Source organism: Ranitomeya variabilis, chromosome 4 (assembly GCF_051348905.1).
Source record: "Ranitomeya variabilis isolate aRanVar5 chromosome 4, aRanVar5.hap1, whole genome shotgun sequence".
NCBI classification, from domain to species: Eukaryota; Metazoa; Chordata; class Amphibia; order Anura; family Dendrobatidae; genus Ranitomeya; species Ranitomeya variabilis.
This window is the reverse complement of record NC_135235.1, coordinates 649,972,966-649,996,344: the sequence shown is the minus strand read 5'-3', so window position 1 is coordinate 649,996,344 and position 23,379 is coordinate 649,972,966. Positions and strand designations below refer to the sequence as shown.

The following is a 23,379-nucleotide window of genomic DNA, read 5'->3' as shown; positions in this document are numbered from 1 at the left end:
AACCTATAATTAACTGTCCTGCTGTTGGTTTAAAGTAAGGCTTGGAGCCAATACTTCCTCGGTGTTTCCGGCCACCGGCTACGCGCCTCAGTAGGATGTTGCCTCGATCTTACAGCACGACTCCTACTGGTGTTTTCTCCTTGTTGCTATGATCTTGTTTCTCACTCTTCACAATAAACCTCGCTTCTTGTCCTTTCTTGGGGTACCTGTTATGACCCCAATGGCAGAGGGTCTCAGGAATAATGCTAAGTCTGTAAATACAGAAAACCAGCTCATAGGGCAGTGGTAACTGGGCTGACCATATAACTAATCCTAGCACCACAAATACCAGCAGCCGGGGAACGTTCCTACGTTGATCCTAGACGTCTCGCGCCAGCCGGAGAGCTAACTACCCCTAGAAGGGAAAAGAAAGACCTTTCTTGCCTCCAGAGGAAATACCCCAAAAAGTTGGATAGAAGCCCCCCACAAATAATAACGGTGAGGTAAGAGGAAAAGACAAACATAAGAATGAGCTAGGTATTTAGCAAAGAGAGGCCCACTAGCTAATAGCAGAATATAGAAAGATAACTTATATGGTCAGCAAAAAATCCTATCAAAAATATCCACACTGGAAATTCAAGAACCCCCGAACCGTCTAACGGCCCGGGGGGAGAACACCAGCCCCCTAGAGCTTCCAGCAAGGTCAGGAATCACATTTAGTACAAGCTGGACAAAAATGATAGCAAACAAATAACCCAAAAAACAAAGAAGCAAGACTTAGCTTAATTTAACACGAACCAGGACCAGCAAACAGGAGCAAACAGAATGTGTCTGATAACACCGATGCCAGGCACTAGACTAAGGTTCCAGGAGGTTTATATAGCAACACCCATGAAGTAACGACCCAGCTGGGTGCAAACAGAGGGAAGGAAATCCCAGAGTCATATCACTAGTAACCACTAGAGGGAGCCAAAAAAGTCTAATTCACAACAGTACCCCCCCCTTAAGGAGGGGTCACCGAACCCTCACCAAGACCACCAGGGCGATCAGGATGAGCAGCGTGAAAGGCACGAACTAAATCGGCCGCATGCACATCAGAGGCAACCACCCAGGAATTATCCTCCTGACCATAGCCCTTCCACTTGACCAAATACTGAAGCCTCCGTCTGGAGAGACGAGAATCCAAGATCTTCTCCACCACATACTCCAACTCGCCCTCAACCAACACCGGAGCAGGAGGCTCAGCAGAAGGAACCACAGGCACAACGTAGCGTCGTAACAAAGACCTATGGAACACGTTGTGAATGGCAAACGAAACCGGAAGATCCAAGCGAAAGGACACTGGATTAAGGATTTCCAATATCTTGTAAGGACCGATGAAGCGAGGCTTAAATTTAGGAGAGGAGACCTTCATAGGAACAAATCGAGAAGACAGCCACACCAAATCCCCAACACGAAGTCGGGGACCCACACCGCGGCGGCGGTTGGCAAAACGCTGAGCCTTCTCCTGTGACAATTTTAAGTTGTCCACCACATGATTCCAGATCTGCTGCAACCTATCCACCACAGAATCCACCCCAGGACAGTCAGAAGGCTCCACATGTCCCGAGGAAAAACGAGGATGGAAACCAGAGTTGCAGAAAAATGGCGAAACCAAAGTAGCGGAACTAGCCCGATTATTTAGGGCAAACTCAGCCAACGGCAAGAAGGTCACCCAATCATCCTGATCTGCCGAAACAAAACACCTCAAGTAAGCTTCCAGAGTCTGATTAGTTCGCTCAGTTTGTCCATTAGTCTGAGGATGAAAGGCAGACGAGAACGATAAATCAATGCCCATCCTAGCACAAAAGGATCGCCAGAACCTGGAAACAAACTGGGATCCTCTGTCAGACACAATATTCTCAGGAATGCCGTGTAAACGAACCACATTCTGAAGGAACACAGGAACCAGATCGGAAGAGGAAGGCAGCTTAGGCAAAGGCACCAAATGGACCATTTTTGAAAAGCGATCACATACCACCCAGATGACAGACATACCCCGAGACACCGGGAGATCAGAAATGAAATCCATGGAAATATGTGTCCAAGGCCTCTTCGGGACAGGCAAGGGCAAGAGCAACCCGCTGGCACGGGAACAGCAAGGCTTAGCTCGAGCACAAGTCCCACAGGACTGCACAAATGACCGTACATCCCGTGACAAGGAAGGCCACCAAAATGACCTAGCCACCAGATCTCTGGTGCCAAAAATTCCCGGATGACCTGCCAACACCGAGGAATGAACCTCGGAAATGACTCTGCTGGTCCACTTATCAGGAACAAAAAGTCTGTCAGGTAGACAAGAGTCAGGTCTACCAGCTTGAAATCTCTGCAACACACGTCGCAAATCAGGAGAAATGGCTGACAAAATAACTCCTTCTTTAAGAATACCAACAGGTTCTGTGACTCCAGGAGAGTCAGGCACAAAGCTCCTTGAAAGAGCATCAGCTTTCACATTCTTTGAACCTGGTAAATACGAGACCACAAAGTCAAAACGGGAGAAAAACAATGACCAGCGGGCCTGTCTAGGATTCAAGCGTTTAGCAGACTCGAGATACATCAAATTTTTGTGATCAGTCAGGACCACCACACGATGCTTAGCACCCTCGAGCCAATGACGCCACTCCTCAAATGCCCACTTCATGGCCAGTAATTCCCGATTGCCCACATCATAATTCCGCTCAGCAGGCGAAAACTTCCTAGAGAAGAAAGCACATGGTCTCATTACCGAGCAACCAGGGCCTCTCTATGACAAAACGGCCCCTGCCCCAATCTCAGAAGCATCCACCTCGACCTGAAAGGGAAGTGAGACATCAGGCTGACACAAAACAGGCGCCGAAGTAAACCGGCGCTTCAACTCCTGGAACGCCTCCACGGCTGCAGGAGCCCAGTTAGCAACATCAGAACCTTTCTTGGTCATATCCGTCAAAGGTTTAACAACGCTAGAAAAATTAGCGATAAAACGACGGTAGAAGTTCGCAAAACCCAAGAACTTCTGAAGACTCTTAACTGACGTGGGTTGAGTCCACTCATGAATAGCTCGGACCTTGACTGGGTCCATCTCCACAGCAGGAGGGGAAAAAATAAACCCCAAAAAGGGAACTTTCTGTACTCCAAAGAGACACTTTGAGCCTTTAACAAACAAGGCATTCTCACGCAAAACCTGAAACACCATCCTGACCTGCTCCACATGTGAGTCCCAATCTTCAGAGAAAACCAGAATATCGTCCAGATAAACAATCATAAATTTATCCAGATACTTCCGGAAAATATCATGCATAAAGGACTGAAATACTGAGGGAGCATTAGAAAGCCCAAAAGGCATCACCAAGTACTCAAAATGACCTTCGGGCGTATTAAATGCAGTCTTCCATTCATCACCTTGCTTAATGCGCACAAGGTTGTACGCACCACGAAGATCTATCTTGGTGAACCACTTGGCACCCTTAATCCGGGCAAACAAGTCCGACAAGAGAGGCAAAGGATACTGAAATTTTACAGTGATTTTATTCAGTAGCCGATAGTCAATACAAGGTCTCAAAGATCCGTCCTTCTTGGCCACAAAAAAGAATCCCGCACCAAGAGGGGAAGAGGATGGACGGATATGCCCTTTCTCCAGAGACTCCTTGATATATGAACGCATTGCGGCATGCTCAGGTACTGACAGATTAAATAATCTTCCCTTAGGAAATTTACTACCTGGAATCAAATCTATGGCGCAGTCACAGTCCCTATGAGGAGGCAGAGCACTGGATCTGGACTCACTGAATACATCCTGATAATCAGACAAATACTCAGGAACTTCCGAAGGAGTAGAGGAAGCAATAGACACCGGCGGGGAATCAGCATGAATTCCCTGACAGCCCCAACTTGACACAGACATTGCCTTCCAATCCAGGACTGGATTGTGGGTCTGTAACCATGGCAGACCCAAAACGACCAAATCATGCATTTTATGCAGAACAAGAAAACGAATCACCTCCCGATGTTCAGGAGTCATGCACATGGTCACCTGCGTCCAAAACTGCGGTTTATTTTCCGCCAATGGCGTAGCATCAATACCTCTAAGAGGAATAGGATTTACTAACGGTTCAAGAACAAAACCACAGCGCTTGGCAAATGACAGATCCATAAGACTCAGGGCGGCACCTGAATCCACAAACGCCATAACAGGGTAAGAAGACAAAGAGCAAATTAAAGTCACAGACAAAATAAATTTAGGTTGCAGATTACCAATGGCGACAGGACTAACAACCCTTGTTAGGCGTTTAGAGCATGCTGATATATCATGTGTAGAATCACCACAGTAAAAACACAACCCATTCTGACGTCTATGATTTTTCCGTTCATTTCTAGTCTGAATTCTATCACATTGCATTAAATCAGGTGTTTGTTCAGACAGCACCACCAGAGGATTAGCGGTTTTGCGCTCCCGCAAACGCCGGTCAATTTGAATAGCAAGCGCCATAGAATCATTCAGACTTGTAGGAATGGGGAAACCCACCATCACATTCTTAATGGCTTCAGAAAGGCCATTTCTGAAATTTGCGGCCAGAGCATACTCATTCCACTGAGTAAGCACGGACCATTTCCGAAATTTTTGGCAATACACTTCAGCTTCATCCTGACCCTGAGAAATAGCCAGCAAGGCTTTTTCTGCCTGAATTTCAAGATTGGGTTCCTCGTAAAGCAATCCGAGCGCCAGAAAAAACGCATCAATATTCGCCAATGCCGGATCTCCTGGCGCTAGCGAGAAAGTCCAATCCTGAGGGTCGCCCCACAAAAAAGAAATAACAATTTTAACTTGCTGAGCTGAATCTCCAGATGAACGGGGTCTCAGAGAAAGAAACAATTTACAATTAGTCTTGAAATTCCTAAACCTAAATCGGTCTCCAGAAAACAATTCCGGAATAGGTATTTTAGGTTCAGACATAGGACTACTGGTAACAAAATCTTGTATACCCTGCACACGAGCTGCCAGCTGGTTAACACTTGTAATCAAGGTCTGCACATTCATGTCTGCAGCAAGCACACGCCACTCAAAGGTAAAGGGGAGGAAGAGAAGGAAAGAAAAAAAAAAAAAACTCAGAATTTCCTTTCTTATTATCCCACTTCTGCAATGCTTTAAACATTCAATGTTGGCCTGGCATACTGTTATGACCCCAATGGCAGAGGGTCTCAGGAATAATGCTAAGTCTGTAAATACAGAAAACCAGCTCATAGGGCAGTGGTAACTGGGCTGACCATATAACTAATCCTAGCACCACAAATACCAGCAGCCGGGGAACGTTCCTACGTTGATCCTAGACGTCTCGCGCCAGCCGGAGAGCTAACTACCCCTAGAAGGGAAAAGAAAGACCTTTCTTGCCTCCAGAGGAAATACCCAAAAAAGTTGGATAGAAGCCCCCCACAAATAATAACGGTGAGGTAAGAGGAAAAGACAAACATAAGAATGAGCTAGGTATTTAGCAAAGAGAGGCCCACTAGCTAATAGCAGAATATAGAAAGATAACTTATATGGTCAGCAAAAAATCCTATCAAAAATATCCACACTGGAAATTCAAGAACCCCCGAACCGTCTAACGGCCCGGGGGGAGAACACCAGCCCCCTAGAGCTTCCAGCAAGGTCAGGAATCACATTTAGTACAAGCTGGACAAAAATGATAGCAAACAAATAACCCAAAAAACAAAGAAGCAAGACTTAGCTTAATTTAACACGAACCAGGACCAGCAAACAGAATGTGTCTGATAACACCGATGCCAGGCACTAGACTAAGGTTCCAGGAGGTTTATATAGCAACACCCCTGAAGTAACGACCCAGCTGGTTGCTAACAGAGGGAAGGAAATCCCAGAGTCATATCACTAGTAACCACTAGAGGGAGCCAAAAAAGTCTAATTCACAACAGGTACCGCCGCAATGAAGTGCAGGCGCGGTCCCGTCACGTTCTTTCCTGTTCGCTAGGCCTCTGTCAGGATCCCACCCCTGACAGGGACCCCACTGAATCTTCCCCTGCAACACCCTCTGCCACAGGATGTTGCCTGGTTCCAACCCAGTCAGCTTCTCTCTAACTTTCTATCCAACCCCCAGTTTTACCAGATTGTGAGGAGTGGCCTAATACATAGTGCCCTTTGCTCCACCTGGAGGCCAGACTATGAAGTGTATTGGTGTCTGTGATACCTGGTCAGATGAACTTTTTCAGTGCCATCAGACTTACCATCACCCCCCTTAGTGGCGGAGCAACAGTACTGCAACGATCAGGACTCTGGGGCGCTGCATAGGCGTCATGAAAGTCGGTGCCAATTCGACCTGTGACGCCTATGTGGCATCATGGAAAGATCACGTCCCTGCAGATCGGGTGAAAGGGTTAACTCCAATTTCACCCGATCTGCAGGGACAGGGGGAGTGGTACTTTAGCCCAGGGGGGGTGGCTTCACCCTCCCCATGGCTACGATTGCTCTGATTGGCTGTTGAAAGTGAAACTGCCAATCAGAGCGATTTGTGATATTTCACCTAAAAAACTGGTGAAATATTACAATCCAGCCATGGCCGATGCTGCAATATCATCGGCCATGGCTGGAAACACTGATGTACCCCCCCACTGCCACGATCTCCTCCCCGGTCCTCCGTCCGGTGCTCCGCTGCCCTCCGTTGTCCTGTCTGCTCCCCCGTCCTCCTGCCCACTCCCCCTGTGCTCCGAAGCCACCCCCCTGTCCTCCGGTCCACCCCCCATGCTCAGATCCCCCTCCCCTCATACTTACCGGGGCTCCCGGTGTCCGTCTGTCTTCTCCATGGGCGCCGCCATCTTCGAAAATGGCCGGCAGATTCGTTCCAGGTATATTTTGATCACTGTAATATAACCTATCACAGTGATCAAAATAAAAAAAATAGTTAATGAGCCCCCCCTTTATCACCCCCATAGGTAGGGTGTTATGACCCCAATGGCGAGGGTCTCAGAGGAACGTGGAAGTCTGCAGAATACAAAAATCCAGCTCATAGGGCAGTGGTAACTGGGTTGACCATATATCTACTCCTAACGCCAACACTAGAAGTAGCCGGGGATCATTCCTACGTTGATTCTAGATGACACGCGCCAGCCGGAGAATCTAGCTACCCCTAGTAGAGGAAAACCTAGACCTTTCTTGCCTCCAGAGAAGGGGACCCCAAAGCTGGATAGAAGCCCCCCACAAATAATGACGGTGAGGTAAGAGGAAATGACAAACACAGAAATGAACCAGGTTTAGCACAGAGAGGCCCGCTTACTGATAGCAGAATAAAGAAAGGTAACTTATATGGTCAACAAAAACCCTATCAAAATCCACACTGGAAATTCAAGAACCCCCGAACCGTCTAACGGTCCGGGGGGAGAACACCAGCCCCCTTAGAGCTTCCAGCAAAGGTCAGGATATAGATTTGGAACAAGCTGGACAAAAATACAAAACCAAAACAAATAGCAAAAAGCAAAAGGCAGACTTAGCTGATATAACTGGAACCAGGATCAGTAGACAAGAGCACAGCAGACTAGCTCTGATAACTACGTTGCCAGGCATTGAACTGAAGGTCCAGAGAGCTTATATAGCAACACCCCTAACTAACGACCCAGGTGCGGATAAAAGGAATGACAGAAAAACCAGAGTCAAAAAACTAGTAACCACTAGAGGGAGCAAAAAGCAAATTCACAACAGTACCCCCCCCTTAGTGAGGGGTCACCGAACCCTCACCACGACCACCAGGGCGATCAGGACGAGCGGCATGAAAGGCACGAACTAAATCGGCCGCATGAACATCAGAGGCGACCACCCAGGAATTATCCTCCTGACCATAGCCCTTCCACTTGACCAGGTACTGAAGCCTCTGCCTGGAGAGGCGAGAATCCAAGATCTTCTCCACCACGTACTCCAACTCGCCCTCAACCAACACCGGAGCAGGAGGCTCAGCAGAAGGAACTACAGGCACAATGTACCGCCGCAACAAGGACCTATGAAATACATTGTGAATAGCAAACGACACAGGAAGATCCAGACGAAAAGATACAGGATTAAGGATTTCCAATATCTTGTAAGGCCCAATAAAACGAGGTTTAAATTTGGGAGAGGAGACCTTCATAGGAACAAAGCGGGAAGAAAGCCATACCAAATCCCCAACGCGTAGTCGGGGACCCACACCGCGGCGGCGGTTGGCAAAGCGCTGAGCCTTCTCCTGTGACAACTTCAAATTGTCCACCACATGATTCCAGATCTGCTGCAACCTATCCACCACAGAATCCACCCCAGGACAGTCAGAAGGCTCCACATGCCCCGAAGAAAAGCGAGGATGGAAACCAGAGTTGCAGAAAAAAGGCGAAACCAAGGTGGCGGAACTAGCCCGATTATTAAGGGCAAACTCAGCCAACGGCAAGAATGTCACCCAATCGTCCTGATCAGCAGAGACAAAACACCTCAAATAAGCCTCCAAAGTCTGATTGGTTCGCTCCGTCTGTCCATTAGTCTGAGGATGGAAAGCAGACGAAAACGACAAATCAATGCCCATCCTACTACAAAAGGATCGCCAGAACCTGGAAACGAACTGGGATCCTCTGTCTGACACAATATTCTCAGGGATGCCGTGCAAACGAACCACGTTCTGGAAAAACACAGGAACCAGATCGGAAGAGGAAGGCAGCTTAGGCAAAGGAACCAAATGGACCATCTTGGAGAAGCGATCACATATCACCCAGATAACGGACATGCCCTGAGATAGCGGAAGATCAGAAATGAAATCCATGGAGATATGTGTCCAAGGTCTCTTCGGGACAGGCAAGGGCAAGAGCAAACCGCTGGCACGAGAACAGCAAGGCTTAGCTCGAGCACAAGTCCCACAGGACTGCACAAATGACCGCACATCCCTTGACAAGGAAGGCCACCAAAAGGACCTGGCCACCAGATCTCTGGTGCCAAAGATTCCCGGGTGACCTGCCAACACCGAGGAATGAACCTCGGAAATTACTCTGCTGGTCCACTTATCCGGGACAAACAGTCTGTCAGGTGGACAAGACTCAGGCCTATCAGCCTGAAATCTCTGCAACACACGTCGCAGATCCGGAGAAATAGCTGACAAGATAACTCCATCTTTAAGAATACCAACAGGATCCGCGACTCCAGGAGCATCAGGCACAAAGCTCCTAGAAAGAGCATCGGCCTTCACATTCTTTGAACCTGGTAAATACGAGACAACAAAATCAAAGCGGGAGAAAAACAATGACCAGCGGGCCTGTCTCGGATTAAGGCGTTTAGCAGACTCGAGATACATCAGATTTTTGTGATCAGTCAAGACCACCACACGATGCTTAGCACCCTCGAGCCAATGACGCCACTCCTCAAATGCCCATTTCATGGCCAACAACTCCCGATTGCCCACATCATAATTTCGCTCGGCAGGCGAAAACTTCCTAGAGAAAAAGGCACAAGGTTTCATAACAGAGCAACCAGGGCCTCTCTGCGACAAAACGGCCCCTGCCCCAATCTCCGAAGCATCCACCTCAACCTGAAAGGGAAGTGAGACGTCAGGCTGGCACAAAACAGGCGCCGAAGTAAACCGGCGTTTCAACTCCTGGAAAGCCTCCACGGCAGCAGGAGCCCAGTTAGCTACATCGGAGCCCTTCTTGGTCATATCCGTCAAAGGTTTCACAATGCTAGAAAAATTAGCGATAAAACGACGGTAGAAGTTAGCGAAGCCCAAGAACTTCTGAAGACTCTTAACTGACGAGGGCTGAGTCCAATCAAGAATAGCTCGGACATTGACTGGGTCCATCTCCACAGCAGAAGGGGAAAAAATGAACCCCAAAAAGGGAACCTTCTGTACACCAAAGAGACACTTTGAGCCCTTGACAAACAAAGAATTTTCACGCAAAATTTTAAAGACCAACCTGACCTGCTCCACATGCGAATCCCAATTATCAGAAAAAACCAAAATATCATCCAGATAAACAATCAAAAATTTATCCAGATACTTCCGGAAAATGTCATGCATAAAGGACTGAAAAACTGAAGGCGCATTGGAGAGCCCAAAAGGCATCACCAAGTACTCAAAATGACCTTCGGGCGTATTGAATGCGGTTTTCCATTCATCACCTTGCTTAATGCGCACAAGGTTGTACGCACCACGAAGGTCTATCTTGGTGAACCACTTGGCACCCTTAATCCGGGCAAACAAGTCAGACAACAGCGGTAAAGGATACTGAAATTTGACAGTGATCTTATTTAAAAGCCGATAATCAATACAAGGTCTCAAAGATCCGTCCTTTTTTGCCACAAAAAAGAATCCCGCACCAAGAGGGGAAGAAGACGGACGAATATGTCCTTTCTCCAGAGACTCCTTGATATATGAACGCATAGCGGTATGTTCAGGTACCGACAGATTAAACAGTCTTCCCTTAGGAAATTTACTGCCTGGGATCAAATCTATAGCACAGTCACAGTCCCTATGAGGAGGCAGTGCACTGGACTCAGACTCACTGAAGACATCCTGATAATCAGACAAATACTCCGGAACTTCCGAAGGCGTAGAAGAAGCAATAGACACAGGCAGGGAATCCCCATGAATACCACGACAGCCCCAACTTGAGACTGACATAGCCTTCCAGTCCAGGACTGGATTATGGGTCTGTAACCATGGCAGCCCTAAAACAACCAAATCATGCATTTTATGTAAAACCAGGAAACGTATCACCTCGCGGTGTTCAGGAGTCATGCACATGGTAACCTGTGTCCAATACTGCGGTTTATTTGCTGCCAATGGTGTAGCATCAATACCCCTAAGAGGAATAGGATTTTCTAATGGTTCAAGAGTAAAACCACAGCGCTTAGCAAATGAGAGATCCATGAGACTCAGGGCAGCACCTGAATCTACAAACGCCATGACAGGATAAGATGACAGTGAGCAAATCAAAGTTACAGACAGAATAAATTTAGGTTGCAAATTACCAACGGTGACAGGACTAACAACCTTAGCTATACGTTTAGAGCATGCTGAGATAACATGTGTAGAATCACCACAGTAGTAGCACAAGCCATTCCGGCGTCTATGAATTTTCCGCTCATTTCTAGTCAGGATTCTATCACATTGCATTAAATCAGGTGTCTGTTCAGACAACACCATGAGGGAATTTGCGGTTTTTCTATCACATTGCACCGAATTAGGTGTCTGTTCAGACAACACCATGAGGGAATTTGCGGTTTTGCGCTCCCGCAACCGCCGGTCAATTTGAATAGCCAGTGCCATAGTATCATTCAGACCTGTGGGAATGGGAAAACCCACCATAACATTCTTAATGGCTTCAGAAAGGCCATTTCTAAAATTAGCGGCCAGTGCACACTCGTTCCAATGTGTCAGCACGGACCATTTCCGAAATTTTTGGCAATACACTTCAGCCTCGTCCTGCCCCTGAGACATAGCCAGCAAGGCCTTTTGTGCCTGAATCTCAAGATTGGGTTCCTCATAAAGTAAACCGAGCGCCAGAAAAAACGCATCAAGATCAGCCAATGCCGGATCTCCTGGCGCCAGCGAAAAAGCCCAATCCTGAGGGTCGCCCCGTAAGAACGAAATAACAATTTTTACTTGCTGAGCAGAATCTCCAGATGAACAGGGTCTCAGGGACAAAAACAATTTACAATTATTCACGAAATTCCTAAACTTAAACCTGTCTCCGGAAAACAGTTCAGGAATCGGTATTTTAGGTTCTGACCTAGGATTTCTGATAACATAGTCTTGTATGCCCTGCACACGAGTAGCCAGCTGGTCCACACTTGTAATCAAGGTCTGGACATTCATGTCTGCAGCAAGCATAGCCACTCTGAGGTAAAGGGGAAAAAGAAAAAAAAAAAAAAAACTCAGAATCTTCTTTCTTATAATCCCTCTTCTGCAATGCATTAAACATTTAATACTGGCCTGGCAAACTGTTATGACCCCAATGGCGAGGGTCTCAGAGGAACGTGGAAGTCTGCAGAATACAAAAATCCAGCTCATAGGGCAGTGGTAACTGGGTTGACCATATATCTACTCCTAACGCCAACACTAGAAGTAGCCGGGGATCATTCCTACGTTGATTCTAGATGACACGCGCCAGCCGGAGAATCTAGCTACCCCTAGTAGAGGAAAACATAGACCTTTCTTGCCTCCAGAGAAGGGGACCCCAAAGCTGGATAGAAGCCCCCCACAAATAATGACGGTGAGGTAAGAGGAAATGACAAACACAGAAATGAACCAGGTTTAGCACAGAGAGGCCCGCTTACTGATAGCAGAATAAAGAAAGGTAACTTATATGGTCAACAAAAACCCTATCAAAATCCACACTGGAAATTCAAGAACCCCCGAACCGTCTAACGGTCCGGGGGGAGAACACCAGCCCCCTTAGAGCTTCCAGCAAAGGTCAGGATATAGATTTGGAACAAGCTGGACAAAAATACAAAACCAAAGCAAATAGCAAAAAGCAAAAGGCAGACTTAGCTGATATAACTGGAACCAGGATCAGTAGACAAGAGCACAGCAGACTAGCTCTGATAACTACGTTGCCAGGCATTGAACTGAAGGTCCAGAGAGCTTATATAGCAACACCCCTAACTAACGACCCAGGTGCGGATAAAAGGAATGACAGAAAAACCAGAGTCAAAAAAACTAGTAACCACTAGAGGGAGCAAAAAGCAAATTCACAACAGTAGGGACAATAATAAAAAAAAGAAAATACTTTTTTTTTTAATTTTCCACTAGGGTTAGAACTAGGGTTAGGGGTAGGGTTAGGGCATGTGCACACGGTGCGGATTTGGCCACGGATCCGCAGCGGATTCGCCGCGGATCCGCAGCGGATTGGCCGCTGCGAATTCGTAGCAGTTTTCCATCAGGTTTACAGTACCATGTAAACCTATGGAAAACCGAATCCGCTGTGCCCATGGTGCGGAAAATACCGTGCGGAAACGCTGCGTTGTATTTTCCGCAGCATGTCAATTTTGTGCTGATTCCGCTGCGTTTTACATCTGTTCCTCAATAGGAATCTGCAGGTGAAATCCACACAAAAAAACACTGGGAATCCGCTGTAAATCCGCAGGTAAAACGCAGTGCCTTTTACCTGCGGATTTTTCAAAAATCGTGTGGAAAAATCTCACACGAATCCGCAACGTGGATTAGGGTTAGGGTTGGAATTAGAGTTAGGGTTGGAATTAGGGCTAGGGTTGGAAATAAGGTTAAGATTAGGCTTGTGGTTAGGGTTACGGATAGGGTTAGGGGTGTGTTGGGGTTAAAGTTGTGGTTAGGGTTGGGATTAGGGTTACGGTTGGGATTAGGGTTAGGATTAGGGATAGGGTTGGGATTAGGGTTACGGGTGTGTTGGGATTAGGGTTGTGGTTAGGGGTGTGTTGGGGTTAGGGTTGTGATTAGGGTTATGGCTACAGTTGGGATTGGGGTTAGGCATGTGTTGGGGTTAGTGTTGAAGTTAGAATTGAGGGGTTTCCACTGTTTAGGCACATCAGGGGTCTCCAAACGCAACATGGCGCCACCATTGATTCCAGCCAATCTTGCGTTTAAAAAGTCAAATGGTGCTCCCTCCCTTCCGAGACGCGACGTGCGCCCAAACAGTGGTTTAACCCCACATATGGGGTACCAGCGTACTCAGGACAAACTGGGCAACAACTATTGGGGTCCAATTTCTCCTGTTACCCTTGTGAAAATAAAAAATTTCTTGCTAAAACATAATTTTTGAGGAAAGAACAATTATTTTTTATTTTCACGGCTCTGCTTTATAAACTTCTGTGAAGCATTTGGGGGTTGAAAGTGCTCACCACACATCTAGATAAGTTCCTTGGGGGGTCTAGTTTCCAAAATGTGGTCACTTGTGGGGAGTTTCTACTGTTTAGGCACATCAGGGGCTCTGCAAATGCAACGTGACGCCCGCAGACCATTCCATCAGTGTCTGAATTTCAAAACGTCACTACTTCCCTTCCGAGCCCTGACGTGTGCCCAAACAGTGGTTTACCCCCACATATGGGGTATCAGTGTACTCAGGACAAACTGGACAACAACATTTGGGGTCCAATTTCTCCTGTTACTCTTGTGAAAATAAAAAATTGCAGGCTAAAAAATAATTTTTGAGGAAAGAAAAATGATTTTTTATTTTCACGGCTCTGCGTTATAAACTTCTATGAAGCACTTGGGGGTTTAAAGTGGTCACCGCACATCTAGATTAGTTCCATGGGAGGTCTAGTTTCCAAAATGGGGTCACATGTGGGGGAGCTCCAATGTTTAGGCACACAGGGGCTCTCCAAACGCGACATGGTGCCCGCTAACGATTGGAGCTAATTTTTCATTCAAAAAGTCAAATGGCACTCCTTCCTTTCCGAGCCCTGCCGCGTGCCCAAACAGTGGTTTACCCCCACATGTGAGGTATCAGTGTACTCAGGATAAATTGCCTAATAAATTTTAGGATCCATTTTATCCTGTTGCCCATGTGGAAATGAACAAATTGAGGCTAAGTTAAATTTTTTTGTGAAAAAAAAAGTACTTTTTCATTTTTTCGGATCAATTTGTGAAGCACCTGGGGGTTCAAAGTGTTCACTATGCATCTAGATAAGTTCCTTGGGGGGTCTAGTTTCGAAAATGGGGTCACATGTGGGGGAGCTCCAATGTTTAGGCACACAGGGGCTCTCCAAACGCGACATGGAGTCCGCTAACGATTGGAGATAATTTTTAATTCAAAAGTCAAATGGTGCTCCTTCCCTTCCGAGCCTTGCCGTGTGCACAAACAGTGGTTTGTGACCACATATGAGGTATCGGTGTACTCAGGAGAAACTGTCCAACACATTTTAGGATCCATTTTATCCTGTTGCCCATGTGAAAATGAAAAAATTGAGGCTAAATGAAATTTTTTGTGAAAAAAAAGTACTTTTCATTTTTACGGATCAATTTGTGAAGCACCTGGGGGTTCAAAGTGCTCACTATGCATCTAGATAAGCTCCTTGGGGAATCTAGTTTCCAAAATGGGGTCACTTGTGGGGAAGCTCCAATGTTTAGGCACACAGGGGCTCTCCAAACGCGACATGGTGTCCGCTAAAGATTGGAGCCAATTTTTCAGTGAAAAAGTCAAATGGCGCTCCTTCCCTTCAGAGCCCTGTCATGCGCCCAGACAGTGGTTCCCCCCCACATATGAGGTATCGGGGTACTCAGGACAAATTGTACAATAACGTTTGGGGTCCAGTTTCTCTTTTTACCCTTTGGAAAATAAAAAAATTGTTGCTAAAACATCATTTTTGTGACTAAAAAGTTAAATGTTCATTTTTTCCTTCCATGTTGCTTCTGCTGCTGTGAAGTACCTGAAGGGTTAATAAACTTCTTGAATGTGTTTTTGAGTACCTTGAGGGGTACAGTTTTTAGAATGGTGTCACTTTTGGGTATTTTCAGCCATACAGACCGCTCAAACTGACTTCAAATGTGAGGTGGTCCCTAAAAAAAATGGTTTTGTAAATTTTGTTGTAAAAATGAGAAATCGCTGGTCAAATTTTAACCCTTATAACTTCCTAGCAAAAAAAAATTTTGTTTCCAAAATTGTGCTCATGTAAAGTAGACATGTGGGAAATGTTATTTATTAAGTATTTTGTGTCACATAACTCTCTGGTTTAACAGAATAAAAATTCAAAATTTGAAAATTGCGAAATTTTCAAAATTTTAGCCAAATTTCCATTTTTTTCACAAATAAACGCAAAAATGATTGACCTAAATTTACCACTAACATGAAGCCCAATATGTCACAAAAAACAATCTCAGAACCGCTAGGATCCTTTGAAGCGTTCCTGAGTTATTACCTCATAAAGGGACACTGGTCAGAATTGCAAAAAATGGCAAGGTCATTAAGGTCAAAATAGGCTGGGTCATGAAGGGGTTAAAAAGCAATGTCTGACTTTCATTTGTTCATTCTCATAGATTTTTGATTTGTTATTATTTTTGTCAGATTCAAGTTATTTCTGTGACCATTGTGGGTTTTTCTGTCATTAAACCAGGGATACCAACAATTTTGACCACGCGTGTAGGAGGAATTAATATTTTGACTCCACAGCCACTTTCTGGAAATCCGCACGAAGTGGATGTTGGAGAGTGAAAATTACAATTTGCCATTTTATTACCCAGCACATAGTTCCCAGATTGTGCTCCAGGAGACACACACTGCAAATTAAGTGGATTCATCTCACTATATAATATTACTAAATACAGAGATCCTAAATGTTGTTTGAGCACACTGCAAGACTCAGAAGTGAGAGCGGATTTTGCTGGATTGGTTTATAGAAACTCTGTTACTTTTCAACAGCCTTTGAGCCACTAGTAGTGTGGGAACCTCTGTTTCTACATTGACAGATGATGGACCTGAGTGGGGACTTGGCTTTTTGTCAGATGAGAATAGGTATTATTTTCGCCTACATAACATTGATTGGTTTCTTTTTATTCGATAGTTGGGAGGCAGAATGAACAAACAGTTGAACACCACGCACTACTGGCTCATCCAACAAGGTGGACTGTCATTGTCGTGATGAATAATTAAAGGGAACCTATCACCCCCAAAATGGAAGGTGAGCTAAGTCCACTGTCATCAGGAGCTTATCTACAGCATTCTGTAATGCAGTAGATAAGCCCCCGATGTTACCTGAAAGATAATAAAAAGAGGTTAGATTATACTCACCCAGTGGCGGTCCCGCTGCGGTGGGCTTCACTGGTCCGGTCCGGCGCCTCCTATCTTCATTCCATGATGTCCTCTTCTGGTCTTCACACCGCGGCTCTGGCGCAGGCATACTTTCTCTGCCCTGTTAAGGGCAGAGCAAAGTACTGCAGTGTGCAGGCGCCGGGAAAGGTCACTGCGCACTGCAGTACTTTGCTCTGCCCTAAACAGGGCCGACAAAGTATGCCTGCGCAGGAGCAACGCCGTGAAGACCAGAAGAGGACGTCATGGAATGAAGATAGGAGGCACCGGACCGGACCAGCGACGCCCTTCGGACCAGACCGCAACGGGACCGCCCCTGAGTGAGTATAATCTAACCTCTTTTTATCATCTTTCAGGTAACATCGGGAGCTTATCTACAGCATTACAGAATGCTGTAGATAAGCCCTTGATGACTGGGCTTGGCTCACCTTCCATTTTGGGGGTGACAGGTTCCCTTTAAAGTTTTTTACATAGCTTGCCATTTTTATGGACAGTTTAAGTAGAAATGTTCAAAAATATAAAACTCAAGAATATTTTATTAAAAAAAAATGTTTTTTGTTTTGGCAGATGACTGTACCAGGAGATCAGAGGGACAGCTGACATCTTCAATTTTTAAATCTGATAATCTTGAGATCCTACAAGATACAACTAAAGTGATTGCTGTTACTCCAGATATATCGACATCCATTCACAGCAAAGATCTGTCATCCGATCCTATGAAACAGGTCCCATCTTCTGATTCATTACTGACTAGTAAGGAAAATCAAAGTCACACAAGAGGCATTAAAAAACAAACTGCTCCTAAAGCAAAGAAGTCATTTTCATGTTCAGAATGTGGGAAATGTTTTAACTGGAAATCAGATTTGGTTAATCACCGTAAAATTCACACAGGGAAGAAGCCTTTTTCCTGTTCAGAATGTGGGAAATGTTTTAACCAGAAAGGGAATCTAGTTGGTCACCAGAGAACTCATACAGGGGAGAAGCCTTTTTCCTGTTCAGAATGTGGGAAATGTTTTAGCCATAAATGGCATCTTGTTAGTCACCAGAGAACTCACACAGGGGAGAAGCCTTTTTCCTGTTCAGAATGTGGGAGATGTTTTAACCAGAAAGGGAGTCTAGTTAGTCACCAGAGAACTCATACAGGGGAGAAGCCCTTTTCCTGTTCAGAATGTGGGAAATGTTTTACCTACAAAGAGAAACTTGTTACACACCAAATAACTCATACAGGGGAGAAGCCTTTTTCCTGTTCAGAATGTGGGAAATGTTTTAACCAGAAAGCGCTTCTTGTTAGACATCAGAAAAGTCACACAGATGAGAAGCCTTTTTCATGTCCAGAATGTGGGAAATGTTTTAACCAGAAAGGGAATCTAGTTAGTCACCAGAGAGCTCACACAGATGAGAAGCCTTTTTCCTGTTCAGAATGTGGGAAATGTTTTAACCAGAAAGGGAATCTAGTTAATCACCAGAGAACTCATACAGGGGAGAAGCCTTTTTCCTGTTCAGAATGTGGGAAATGTTTTAGCCAGAAAGGGAGTCTAGTTAGCCACCAGAGAAATCACACAGGACAGAAGCCTTTTTCCTGTTCAGAATGTGGGAAATGTTTTAAATGGAAACCGCTTCTTGTTAGACATCAGAGATGTCACATAGATGTCACATAGGGGAGAAGCCTTTTTTATGTTCATAATGTTGGAATAGTTTTAACCAAAACTTAATCTTCTTAAAGGGGTTGTCTCTTGTCATTCCTCATGTTTGCTGACAAAAGGATAAAATTAAACTTTATTAATTCTAAATGTAAAACTATACCCATAATTCACACCCTGAAGGTTAGTCAGTAGGTGACTAATAGAAAAAACATGTACCCCACAGTTCAGTATATAGGGTGAGGTGACGTATATACACTCACTCTCCAAGCCTCTCATTTCTATGGGTTTCATCGTCCTCACCAAAGGCGACTCATCAGGAGACTATTTAATATTGACCTATATTGAAGCGAGACTAGACAAAAAAAACAAAATCAGGTATCATGTTATCCGAAACAGTCAGAAAACCAGCCACATATTGGCAGATCCCAGACCTGAAACTATATACTTCGTAAGTTTATACACCACTCCAGTGTCAGGAATAGATAGTATGTGACAATACAGTATAATTCTTGTGTTTTTCTCCTATAGGGACTGCCCTAGTTTGGTATTGTAACAGCTGTTAATTAGTAGTGCATACAAATTGTCCTAGACTAAACTCCGTTTTCAGACGGCCCAATATGTACCACTCAGGGAAACTTACCTGCTCCAAAGATCAATAGCAGCTTCTAACTAATGGCCATGCTGCGGTCTGTCAAGGAATGAGTGCAATATCGTTATAAAGACTAGGGATGTGTGCAATCATAATGTCTGGAAGATCTGTGCCATTATTTAGTATGAATATGGAGATTATCTCTGAAAGTTAAGTGTTTCCTGAGCGGTATATACTGTATTTTCACACACTGTCTATTCCTGACACTGGAGTGGATTATAAACTTACGAAGTATATAGTTTGAGGTCTGGGGTCTGCCAATATGTGGCTGGTTTACTGACTGTTTCGGATAACATGATACCTGGTTTGTTTTTTTTGTCTAGTCTCGCTTCAATATAGGTCAATATTAAATAGTCTCCTGATGAGTCGACTTTGGTGAGGACGGTGAAACCTGTAGAAATGAGAGGCTTGGAGAGTGAGTGTATATACGTCACCTCACCCTATATACTGAACTGTGGGGTACATGTTTTTTCTATTAGTCACCTACTGACTAACCTTCAGGGGGTGAATTATGGGTATAGTTGTACATTTGGAATTAATAAAGTTTAGTTTTATCCTTTTGTCAGTGAATCTTCTAATCAAGGGATCATTTTATATATAATTAAATATTATAATTTTTTTTCTGGCTGCTGGCGGCCGGCTCCACTTCAGCGGTTTCGAGACTCACTGTCTCGGGGCTTATGTGAGGTTGTTACATCACACGAGCCCTGCACCCGATCAGCGGCAGCTTCACTGTTCCTTCCTTCGGACGTATTGAACGTGAACAGGAAGCCAGGGCCGGGGCTGCTCTCTGACTGCCTCATGATGCTTGATTTGTCAGAAAGTGGGGACAGTGACGTCAGGGCTGATTGGGCACAGGGCTCACATGACGTAAAAAGCCTCAAAAGAGCCCCAAGAACACAAGCGCCAACACCAGTGAAACGGCGCCACCATGGGAGGTTTCTATGAGGATTTTTATTTTAACAGGACCAAACATGAGGAATGAGAAGGGCTTGTCCAAGTAGTTGTCAACCTTTATAAACAGCAAAAATCCCACACAGGGAAAAGCCATTATTATACCTAGAGTGTGAGAAATGAATTACAGGAAAATCGTATTTTCCTCAGACTGGGAGAAACGATATATGTTATTGACAAACTGTACAAAAACATGATGCGTGCATTCAAGAATCGAATATTACCGTATATGGGAGTTTTATAGAATAAACAAAATACCAACAGAAAATAAATGACCCAAAACAAACATTTATCAGTAAAAATAACTCCTCTTTATTAAGTATAAAGAATTGCGCCATTTTCTGATACCCGTCGCGTCTCCACTTTTCATGATCTCGGGTTGGGTGAAGGCTTATTTTTTGTGTGCTGCTGAGCTGATTTTTTTAATGATACCATTCTGGGGGTAATTTTTTTTTGTATTGATAGATCGGGCAATTCTGAACGCGGCGATACCAATTATGTATATGTTTGATTTTTTTTTTGTTTTATTTTGAATGGGGCGAAAGGGGTGATGTGAACTTTTATATCTGTTTTATTTTTTTATATTTTTAAAAACTTTTTTTTTACTTTTGGCATTGTGAAGACATACAGCATTGCATCTTAATTAACTAGACAACTATTTTTAGCAAGCGGAGAATAATAGAATGTTATCTGTATGTTGGCTTTCAAATGTAAAGGTACCTTCACACGAAACGACTTTGTAACGATATCGCTAGCGATCCGTGACGTTGCAGCGTCCTCGCTAGCGATATCGTTTAGTTTGACACGCAGCAGCGATCAGGATCCTGCTGTGATGTTGCTGGTCGCTGAATAAAGTCCAGAACTTTATTTGGTCGTCCGATCGCCGTGTATCGTTGTGTTTGAAAGCAAAAGCAACGATACCAGCGATGTTTTACACTGGTAACCAGGGTAAACATCGGGTTACCAAGCGCAGGGCCGTGCTTAGTAACCCGATGTTTACCCTGGTTACCAGCGTAAAAGTAAAAAAAACAAACAGTACATACTCACCTGCGCGTCCCCCAGCGTCTGCTTCCTGACACTTACTGAGCGCCGGCCCTAAAGTGAAAGTGAAAGCACAGCGGTGACGTCACCGCTGTGCTGTTAGGGCCGGAGCTCAGTCAGTGTCAGGAAGCAGACGCTGGGGGACGCGCAGGTGAGTATGTACTGTTTGTTTTTTTTTACTTTTACGCTGGTAACCAGGGTAAACATCGGGTTACTAAGCGCGGCCCTGCGCTTAGCAACCCGATGTTTACCCTGGTTACCCGGGGACCTCGGCATCGTTGGTCGCTGGAGAGCGGTCTGTGTGACAGCTCCCCAGCGATCAAACAGCGACGCTGCAGCGATCGGCATCGTTGTCGCTATCGCTGCAGCGTCGCTTCGTGTGAAGGTACCTTTAGTGTTGATTTCTGGTTGGTCAAGAAAACAGACTTTTGTTTGTGTAGGCCGGTAATATGGACTTTTATTGTGCGCTTATCCTTAATCACTACTGATGTTTGCTGATATGCTAATTATGCATTGTATTATGGATCCAGTTTATTGACTTCTAAAGCAGAGAGGATAAAACTATGCAAATAGTTTAAATAATCAAGTAATGCTACTTGATCTCATCTTCATTCTTACCTTTTATGTAAATAATGAATGAGGGACACTTGTTAAGTCTAAAAATAAGTTACATGCCTCTGTATAAAGAGACTGAGAGAGAAACAGCCAGAAAGATTCTGCCAAGACATCCATATATCTCAAAAGGACCAGAGACAGGACAGCAGCCATTTTACACCATGGCTCCATTACGAGGGACACGGATCTAGCATTCTATAGGGAACAACCTAGGGGTTTTCAGCCTCGGTTGGAAGAATACAGATCTGCTCCATTGACCATCTCTGAACCATGGATACGTTTGGAGAAGCCAGTTTGTGATCCTCAGATCAACTGGCCTTGTACCTTGTATTGACTTAATAGACTGTCATCTTCCTACACTCGTTAGCTTCTCTCTGTGAGCGTGCCGCTGGTAGAGTAACCGACCCTGGAAGATGAAGCCAGTTTGTGAACTGGCCTTGTATGGACTGAATGGATTGTCATCTTCCTATGCTAGCCGTTGCCTCCTCTCTGTGTGTGTGCCACAGGTGGGTTAGCGACCGTGGAAGATCTGAAGTCACGGCTACTATTATCGTGGAAGAGCGAGACTCTGTAATGTGCCCCATCTTGTGTACTGTGCTGGGACTGTTCTATGTGTTATCTGCCTGTTTTGTGGTACAATAAAGCTTTGCCACACTGCTTTACCCTCATCCTGTGTTGTCTGAGTAACGTTTTGCCCATGTTAAAAGGAGAGCGGGAGTTCGGCGGGACGATCCCTTGTCCATGCTGTTTCGGCTAGCAGGCAGTGCTCCTAGCAATCTGGCAGTGACCACCATAGAGGTCTGCTGGAGATATAGTTAAGACAAGAAAATATAATTTGTATAAACCATGTGTAGCTATAAAAATTCAGGCAAATGTCAAACGTTATAGCTCCATCTAATGGCTATGTGCAAAAATGCCATCATAGAGTAGAATGTATCCTAAGAGAGCGTCACTATCAAGGTTGAAATGAGATTAAGTGGACCGTATAAGATAAATACATACAGGGGTGAACCTAGCCTCTGCTGCCTGAGATGAACTGCGCCCCCCCCCGTAGTAAAATCAGTACCAATAAATCTGGCTTACTATTTACCAGCCTATCCTGACGCACATGTAAAATTCATACACTGTTAAATAGGAATATATTGTGAACATCGATCTTTACACTTGTAGAAAATAAAGGCTGTTTATTACGAGTATATATGCTAGCAGGGTGCGTAATCCAATGAGTAACTCAATGTAGGTAATAGCAATTGGATATTTAAAACTTGACTTTTATTAAATCATGTTAAAAATTCAAAAAAATTGAAAAAGATGCGACATGTGAACACCAATAGACAATGTACATAGGACAGGGGACCCTAGTGAGGAAAATGCCCTATACCCTACACAGAAGGAAGGACTAACAAATACATATAAGTAAAATGACAGTACTGGTTATTCCCTGACTGGTATTAGACCAACCAAAGGGATGATACGAATTTCCACTAATGATATAGTGCGAAAAATAAAGCCTAATTTGTCTTTACTTATGGTCCTTAGGGAAGGAATAATCAATCATTAAGCAAAAGCTACTGTATACCAACCCAATCATGCATATAGGGCACAAAGTAAATGTGAACTGATACCTTCCTGTGAATATTTGTGCAGATAGGTGTCCTGACTTGCAATGCACTTTGTGCACACTATGCAAAACCAATCCTAAGAAAATTAGTGTTGAGTTCCAGCCCGCAGTATTATGTTAGTGGGCTTTTA

The 23,379-nt window shown here is 44.7% G+C and overlaps 1 protein-coding gene across 2 annotated transcripts in view; it reads left to right on the top strand.

Annotated features, from left to right (window-relative positions):
* LOC143766181 (uncharacterized) overlaps nucleotides 1-22,384 on the top strand; it is a 56,622-nt gene extending 34,238 nt beyond the window's left edge. Inside the window, exons 7-8 of one of the 2 annotated variants that reach the window (XM_077253653.1) lie at nucleotides 17,293-20,687; nucleotides 21,408-22,384. In XM_077253653.1, coding sequence (XP_077109768.1) covers nucleotides 17,293-18,383 — 1,091 coding nt within the window. In that variant the 3' untranslated portion in view covers nucleotides 18,384-20,687; nucleotides 21,408-22,384. Of the gene's footprint in view, nucleotides 1-17,292; nucleotides 20,688-21,407 lie in introns of those variants that run through there. The other variant, XM_077253654.1, reaches the window with a different exon arrangement.
* Nucleotides 22,385-23,379: the final 995 nt, after the last annotated feature.